General features: G+C 34.9%; 1 protein-coding gene across 2 annotated transcripts; it reads left to right on the top strand.

Annotated features, from left to right (window-relative positions):
* The first annotated feature begins 1,910 nt into the window (after positions 1-1,910).
* LOC124834830 (transmembrane and coiled-coil domain-containing protein STS1-like) lies at positions 1,911-8,564 on the top strand. 2 transcript variants are annotated; one of them, XM_047309625.2, is made up of 15 exons: positions 1,911-2,275; positions 2,413-2,494; positions 3,431-3,931; positions 4,244-4,412; positions 4,514-4,654; positions 5,417-5,514; positions 5,681-5,772; positions 6,140-6,210; positions 6,311-6,446; positions 6,844-6,903; positions 6,990-7,072; positions 7,307-7,383; positions 7,462-7,532; positions 8,061-8,118; positions 8,284-8,564. In XM_047309625.2, the coding sequence occupies exons 1-15, from the start codon at positions 2,055-2,057 to the stop codon at positions 8,386-8,388; spliced, it is 1,965 nt and encodes a 654-aa protein (XP_047165581.2). In that variant the 5' UTR covers positions 1,911-2,054; the 3' UTR covers positions 8,389-8,564. The 2 variants fall into 2 exon arrangements, with proteins under 2 accessions (XP_047165581.2, XP_087956488.1); XM_088100362.1 differs by having other exon boundaries at positions 2,132-2,322.

The raw sequence follows: 8,564 nt of genomic DNA, 5'->3' as shown, positions 1-8,564 counted from the left end.
AAAAATTTAATATTTTAAGAAGAAAAAATAAAAAAAATAATGTTAAATATAAAAAAATCTAGGTGTGTATGTGAGTATTCTGTTTCATTCACGTCCTTAAACACATAACACATAAGGGTCACCACATTACAGTGTTTCCTCTCATATTTTATGTAAAAATGTGTCATATGATACCATTATTTTTTCACTTATAGTCAGTCTTCAATTTTCGAACTAAATAACCAAAGGAAGACTTTAGAATTTCATAAAAGCAGTGCTACCATAAGATAAAGGTTCATCGACTTCAGAATGAAATATCCCACATTTGAATCCAGATTCATGCAGCAACGAAGACTGTTTCAAGAGTTCCATCTTGCCATCTACCAAATGCATGGTACACTTCTTTTTTCTCCCCTTTTCAACCATCTTCTCCTTCTTTTAATCTTGCTCCCTCTCCTCCCTTCTCCATGTCAGGCCAACCTCCGTGTCGGAGGGCAGTGCCGTCGAGTTCTCCGGGAGCAACAATTTGCTCAACATTCTGGAAATTGGTTCTCTGTTTGGATTATGGATAGTGATGAAAGTTAGCAGTGTGTACTTGGCCGAAAAGACTCTCTAGAAGAGTGATGGAGAAACTCAGCTTACACATTGAATACTGCAACATGTAATTAAAAAGTCATGTATGAGTATTAGTCATTTGTTCGTTAATGATTTTAATGCCGTCACAATTAAAATCTAATTGCATGAAACTTTTTAAAATAAAGATTAAACTAAGACAAATAAAATAGAAAAAACATATTTGAGAATCATATAATTTAACGTTGAAATGCTTGACCATGTCAAATATTTTTCCTTTTGGTACATATGCAAACTTTTTTAGAATGTCTTTTATTCTTATAATATTTATTAAATTAGTCTCTAACCTTTTAATTTAATTAAGTAGTTTTTATTTTTATTATCTTTTCAGATTTTTAACTATAATACCGATCATCACAATTTAAATGTGTATTTACGCTCTATTTACATGCAAAGAGTTTATTACGAAGAATGATAAGAACGGATTTGCGAGATGATTCACGTTCACTTGAATGGATAAGCGAAGACGATATGCGTGATTTTTACTTTTTTATTAACTCGCACAATTGCGTAGATTTGGAACGATTTGAGTAAAATATCAGTTTTGTCCTTAAACTCATCACATGCTTGGAAAACTTGGATCCCAATTATTATCGTTTTCTTTTAAAGGTCATTTTTAGCTCCGGCACCGACATTTACACGTCAAAACATCTTCGTCGTCAACATCTCCATGGCAGTGAAGAGTTCTTCGGTGAACATTTTAATTTAGCACAAGTTACTCCAATGATAATATATGGTTATAAACCAAGAATAAACTATGAATATTTTTGGGACCCTTTATTGTGTTATGTTGTTAGCAAAAACATGGTGATTGTAGAGTAAAATGATGAACAAAAGTCCTTTAAAATGTTAAATTTTAAATATATTATATTTTAAAAACAATAATTTAACTTTACTTAAATATCATTTTAAAATTTTAAAAATTAATTTTTATATTTTTCTTCTTATATAAATTTTCACAATTATATATACAATTGTCATTTTATACTATTTTAATAAATATGGATATTTTTGATAATCTTTTAATATCTAATTAAATAATTTGTGTCACAATCGATCGAATCGTACGTTAATTTTATTAATTTTATTTCCAAATCTATTCACGTTGATATTCAAATCCACTAACAACAATTGATTCATTTTCAAATTTTATCACATTCATTCACACATCCTTAAATATATTGGACATCAGAACTTATAATATGACTAGAATATTATAATTAAAATTAAACAAAATTAAAAGATTTTAAAAATAAAAAATATTACAAGAGAAATGAATGCAGGGAGGGAAGCAGACAGATGAGAGAAATCCAAAAGCAACCAAAGCGAAGCGCGTGAGAAATAGGAAAAGTCCCTTGTTCACGCGCCGGTCTAAGGAGTAGAAGGATCAAAATCAGAATTTGGCGTGATTGAAACGACGACCAGGAGTGCATTTGGGAATAATGGCGGCAACCTCGTATCTGACGCCGACGCAGAGGTACGCGGCGGGAGCATTGTTCGGGTTGGCGCTGAACCAGGCCCATTTTCACCAGACCCACCCGTTGGGCCTATCAACCGATGACTTCCCTTCTGACTCTGATCGTACTCCCTCCAAGCTCGAAATTTCCGACGATCCCAACCTTTGGGTCCATGAACATCACGCATTGCTTCGCCCTGTTTTCAAGTATCTCATCTCCAAAGCATAACTAATCGTGCTTGTTTCTACTGCATGTACTCATGCCAATGTTCTACTTCGTTTCATCCGATTATTGTGGCATGATATTTCAGTGTTATTGATTAATGTGTGTTGAGTTTGAGCAGGTACCTAGATATCGATCCCGCTGCATGGTCTGGACTCGAGGAAACTGCTGTCTCTTCTTCAGTTTCACGTCACGTCGGACCCGTACGTCATTCTACTTTTTCTTTACTGTGTATTTAGATTCTAGTTTCTAAAATCTAACTTTCGATCATATTTTGTAAACTCAGTTTCAAGCCAAAATTAAGATGATGCTTAGTTTAGAATTATGTGTAACTGAAAATTCAGTGCATGTCTGGGTTAAAATTTGCGGACTAGTATTTTCGGTGTGAGTATCGAGTTTGCAAAAGGAATCCTCGTCTTGCTTTTGTGGAAATTCGGTTTCTGACAAATTATATAGGTGGGATAGGAATGTGCTTTTATTGGTTAACGTGTCATGAAATTTACTCCCCATTTTGGCGCACCCCAAACAAGAATCCAAACATGGCCTTATATAGGGATATTTTCAGTTTTATTATTTGAACACAAGTTGGGGACTTCCTAACTAAAACCAGATATGGCCTTATACAGTAATAATGAATATGTGGGGATATAAGGTTGACTTGGTCGATAAAGTGGAAGGAAAAAAGGCATAGGTGGTGAGTTCAGTCTTTCTTCTAACATTAACAAACGAACATTTGCCACTTTAAAAATCAGTAATGATGCATCTGTGGTATTGATTTTCAATGTTTTGTTGCTTCCGGTATGTTCCCATATTCAAAAAGCGGATTACCATATTCAACGGACAATTTCCGTTGCTTTCCAGATGTAGTTTTCATTTTTTGTGGGTGGGGGTAGGGAGCTAAACAGTGCAACAAACATTGGATAATAATTTACAAAACTATGTGTGGCAAGTTACTGACTTCACTTTCCTTGTCTAGTTTTCCTTTCTGTAATAGCTGCCACGTTATATTTTTGTCTCTAAAGTTTGATGCTGTATGGCATAACTCTTTTTGGCATCATTTTTTCGGTATTAGTATAGTTTTTCAATAATACGCTTTTCCCCAAATACACACTTAAGTATAATGTGTGTGAACTTCACAGTTATTGAGACTATTATCAGAAGAATCTGGTGATGATTATTCCGAAAGGTCAGATAAAGAACTTGCTTTGTCCGGAGCTGTTGATGCCATGGTACTTAGCATGGAAAGTAATTCCGAGTCTCTCAGGTCTAGAAGGGAGAAGCTACGTGAATACGAACATCAATGTCGTGAAAAGTTTTTAACTTCTGATGTTGAACCCAATTCTGAGAAGTTACATATGCAATTAGACACCAAGGAGGAGACCGGTACTCCTTTCCATGATTGTGAAGAACCACATCAGGGATCTATTCATAGTAATATTGATGAGAGTCCAATTGAAGTGGTAATGATGCTCAGCAATCCAAGGAAAGTGGCAGTGCTTTACGAACTTCTCTGTGCTTGTCTGTCAGATTTATGTGAAAATAACAAGAAACATGGCCGGAGGAGAAAGGGCTATGATGCTCGACATCGTGTCACTTTGCGGCTGTTGGCAACTTGGCTCGATATCAAGTGGTCAAAAATGGTTGGTGAATGAGTCATTTAATTAGAAATTAACATGTGATTGCAAAACAGCTTTTGATAAATTTTGGTGTTCATGAGATATAAGTATTAGTTGTTTTAACTGTTTGCACTACTATGAAAGACATGGCAAAAACTAATCTTCACCTTGGTGAACATTGCCTATACATTTGCCCTTGATACTAAGTTACTCATTCAGCCTACTCTATATGGCGATGTACTATATAAGCTTTGCTAGAAATTGTCCCTTGTTAAAAAGATTCATTACTATTGTTTCCATATTTTCTAGTGATAAAGATGAATCTTCACTTTTCAGGAGGCCATTGAGACAATAGTTGCCAGTTCTGCAATGGCTTTCATTAAAGAGCAAGAGTCAAGTAAACAAGGAACTCAATCAAAAGAAAACAAAGGGGATAAATGGAAGAAGGGTTGTATCATTGGTGCCGCTGCCTTAACTGGCGGAACTTTGATGGCTATTACTGGGGGTATGAGTGCCTTGACATCTTTTGTGTTCTGGAATATACAAAAACGAATTGAATAAATTTCCTTGTTGATTTGATTGTTTTTGTTTTTACCCATTAAACAGGATTAGCTGCCCCAGCTATTGCTGCTGGACTTGGGGCTTTGGCTCCAACTTTGGGTACTCTGATCCCTGTAATTGGAGCAAGTGGATTTGCTGCTGCTGCTACTGCTGCTGGACATGTTGCTGTTGCTGCATCATTTGGAGGTATATATTTCCTTATATGTGATTGGATTGGATTTTACTGTAATATTCTCATTATATAGAAATAGTCTTTTGTGAATTTCCAGTGTAGTCCAAGTATACTATTGGACCGCCAACTACAAAGTCACTATTATACTTTTATGCGTCTTAGTGGTGTGATATCTTCAATTGCTACATTACTGGTCAACTTGTATTTTTGTTACTTCAATTTATTGATTAGAAGGTCTACAATTGCTTTATGGCGTCAATTAGATAATGTAATCAATACGCCTTGTAGAAAAAGGCTTGGTTGTTTACAGTAATCGTTCAGTGAAATATGTTACAGCAGTTGCCTTTCTGAGTGGAGTTATAGAGGTTATATAGGACTTTTTATTTACTTTTAAACAGTCTGGAGGAGGAGTTTATTATACCCTTCAATACTGCCACTGAGCTATTTATCTTGTAGATCGTATGTGACTATTTGGTATAGCATTGAAGTAGAATTGATTTTGAAAAAACTAGAGACAAATTGCTTGATAATATGTAATTTTCGTTGGAAAATGACAATCGATTCCTAATGTAAAACAAATAAAGTCTATTTTTGGCCATTAATTTACAATATTCGTATTCAAATTGCTGTACGTGTTGGTTACATGTTATTGGGATGTATTTATGATGTATAGGACAAATAAACAGCTATTTGTTTTTCTTTTTTTGTGTGTTACTGTTGATGATTCTCTTTTAATAAATGATGAAAATATTTTATGTACCACTTTGTTTTACTAGCTGCTGGAGCTGGACTCTCTGGAACCAAAATGGCTAGGAGAGTTGGGGGTGTTGATGAGTTTGAATTCAAAGTTATTGGAGAAAATCATAACCAAGGTGTAAGTTTATACTCATTTCATATTCCTACTTTCTGGTGGCGACTGTTTCTTTCTTGAGTTATGATTTGTGTGCAGAGGAGAGCAGATCCAAACATTAAACTTTCTAAAATTATCTAGCACTACTTTTCATCTTAGTTTATTGATTTTATTTGGCTTCTGCTCGCAGCTGCTTGGGGTTGAGATCATGATCTCTGGATTTGTCTTTGAGGATGAAGATTTTATAAGGCCTTGGGAGGGAATGAATGACAACTTGGAGAGGTACACATAATTACCATTTTCCCCTTCCTAAATGATTTGTTTGGTTAATCATTATTTGGGAAAAGTAGTTAATGCACTTGTGAATATTATTGTTGCCTATGATTTTCCCTTAACCTAGGGCAACATGTTGGTGCAAAATTACAGTATTAGATTTAATGACTTAATTTTCTGCAATTTTTCTTCATTTTAAACACTGCAATATTTAGCATGTTTTTTGTTCAAGTTATTTTGGCAAAATAACCACATTATTACTAGCTTCCTTAATAATTTTGAAAACTTGGTGACTATTTCTCTATTAGCATTTTCCAAGGGACATAAATGACTTTGCTAAACAAATGACATTTCATATGGCCTGGCCAAAAGTTAGGTATGCTCTGCAGTGGGAGTCCAAGAATCTATATGCCCTGAGCACTGCAATTCGGGATTGGCTTACTTCAAGTAATTGGTTTGGGTTCCAGGCTGCTGATACTTTTGTGTAGTATATGAGTAGATATGTATATGGTTGGTGCCGATATTGCCGTGCTGTGCTTTGCTTTAGGAATTGCAGCAGCACTGATGAAGCGAGGGGCAATGTTGACGGTCTTGCATAGTCTTTTAACTGCATTAGCTTGGCCGGTTACATTACTTGCAGCAACTGAATTCATAGACAGCACATGGACAATAGCTATTGACAGGTTACTTTATCTGTTGATAGTGTATATAGAACTTTTGCTCAGTAAAAGGAAAAACATCTAATTTCTGTTCATGAATGGTGTTTCAATTGTTTTTATTGGATTGCACCTAGTGATGCAATTGCTTGTCAATGGGTAATGACGGTAGTGTTTCATTAAGTTGAAAAACTGTCATGGAAATTGACAACATTCTCATCATCATACTCTCTGCCAAAACCAAGTAGTTGATAAACTGGGATGTTGAGTTCATTTGGCAATGCAAGGATGTTTTCTGTTTGCCACCGTGTTTTTAACAAGAGGCTCAGCAAGGAGTGATGTTTCAAATTTTTGTTATCGAAATAAAATTGTTAGACAATTTCCGGTCTTAGTTTGCAATTATAATACTTATATCACTTTTCAGATCTGACAAGGCAGGGAAGTTGCTTGCCGAAGTATTATTGGGAGGACTGCAGGGAAATAGGTATTTTCTTATTTCTAAGTTTCTTTTGAAAATTTAGCTCCTTCAAAATAGTGGTATATGAAATATTTTTAATCTATGAATTTCAGGCCCGTTACACTTGTAGGTTACTCTCTGGGGGCAAGAGTTATTTTCAAATGTCTGGAGTGTTTGGCTGAAACAAGAAACAGTGGTATGTATTTCCACATTTTTTGTATTCGATTGGATGTGATACATTATTGCTCCTTTTTGGTAATTTTTAGTCTTATTGACTGTCTCTCGAAGGATAAGTTTTTTCTTCCGTCAAACTCTTCAACTCTGGATATGGGTAGTACATATGATATAGTTTGTGTTGGGACTAGATCGTTTATTTGTTAATAAGATGTTCCCTTATTGATTCTGAAGTTCTGCTACTGTTTATTGGCAGCTGAACTGGTAGAAAGAGTTGTTCTTCTTGGAGCACCCATTGCAATCAGGGATGAAAAATGGGAAACTGTTAGAAAGGTGGAAAGGGAATTAATTTTACTCTTAATTACTATGTATTGCTTTTATTAATTACTGTCAGATCCTGGTATTCTGAAGATGGTAGCTGGAAGATTTATAAATGCTTACTCAAGCAATGACTGGATGCTTGGAATTGCTTTCCGTGCCAGGTACACAAATATGTAGTGTTAGTATTCTGATGTTTTGTGAGTCTATCCACAGTACATAGCCTATATGAACCGATCAATTCTTCAGAAGATTAACTCACAATCAATTGAAAAAAGAAACAATGGCATGAAGTTGTACTCGTGGGTCTTGAACCAAATGTTTATTATGTAGTTTTTCCTTGAAGTCATAAGTTATAGCATTTTGGTTCTGCAAATGCACAGAATATGATCCCATATTTTTATTGACTGTGTTTCATCCATTGATTGGGATCCATAAATCTGTGGAGACCATGGGCGATATTTGCATTATACCATTTTTGTAGCGGAACTCTCATATAACACGGTTATTTTTCAGAGTAAACGCATACTTTCATAGTATGATAGGACACGATTTTCACAGACCAAGAGCATGTTTACGCAATACATTGTATGAATAGAATGATTTTAATTGTTAAAGAAAGAAAAAATGAAGAATCACCTGAGACTTTTTAGTAGACAACAGAAACTAACATAGATATTGATTTTGTGCAGTCTACTTTCTCAAGGATTAGCTGGAATCCAACCTGTTGACATTCCTGGGATCCAAAACGTTAGTTTTTTCCTATTCCATTGTGCATCACTATTGTTGCAAGTTGCTGTTTTTTATTCATTTTGGGTTACCATTTGAAGTTGGTGTTTTAACTTTTAAACTAGTGCTACGACTAATAATTCGTTTGATTTGGATCTTTGCTAAAATGGTTACTCGGATTTGCAGGTTAATGTGACAGATCACGTAGAGGGTCATTCTTCATATTTGTGGGCCACACAACCTGTCCTAGATGAACTTCAATTAGATTCGTATTATCCTGTTTTGACATAATTTCCAACAGTGATTCTTCTAATTCTTCTTTGTTTCATAGCTCTCTGTCACACTGCCTTGTATATGGATATATAGCCGGCTAGCATTGGAACAACATCTATTAATAAACCAAAACTCTACATTTTAAGTGTTACACTATAATGAAAAAGAAAATTGTAAATTTTTAAACTATCTAT

The sequence above is a fragment of the Vigna umbellata genome, chromosome 10 (genome assembly GCF_029865625.1).
Source record: "Vigna umbellata cultivar VRB3 chromosome 10, Vumbellata_1.0, whole genome shotgun sequence".
Classification (NCBI taxonomy): Eukaryota; Viridiplantae; Streptophyta; class Magnoliopsida; order Fabales; family Fabaceae; genus Vigna; species Vigna umbellata.
This window is presented reverse-complemented; position numbering and strand designations above follow the sequence as displayed.

What these genes read in the sequence shown, in the direction of transcription:
- LOC124834830 (XM_047309625.2), top strand. Translation starts at nt 2,055, where the DNA reads ATGGCGGCAACCTCGTATCTGACGCCGACGCAGAGGTACGCGGCGGGA. An exon ending in GGCTGAAACAAGAAACAGTG is followed by an intron (nt 7,073 to 7,306) that starts GTATGTATTTCC and finishes GTTTATTGGCAG; the next exon opens with CTGAACTGGTAGAAAGAGTT. An exon ending in AATGGGAAACTGTTAGAAAG is followed by an intron (nt 7,384 to 7,461) that starts GTGGAAAGGGAA and finishes GGTATTCTGAAG; the next exon opens with ATGGTAGCTGGAAGATTTAT.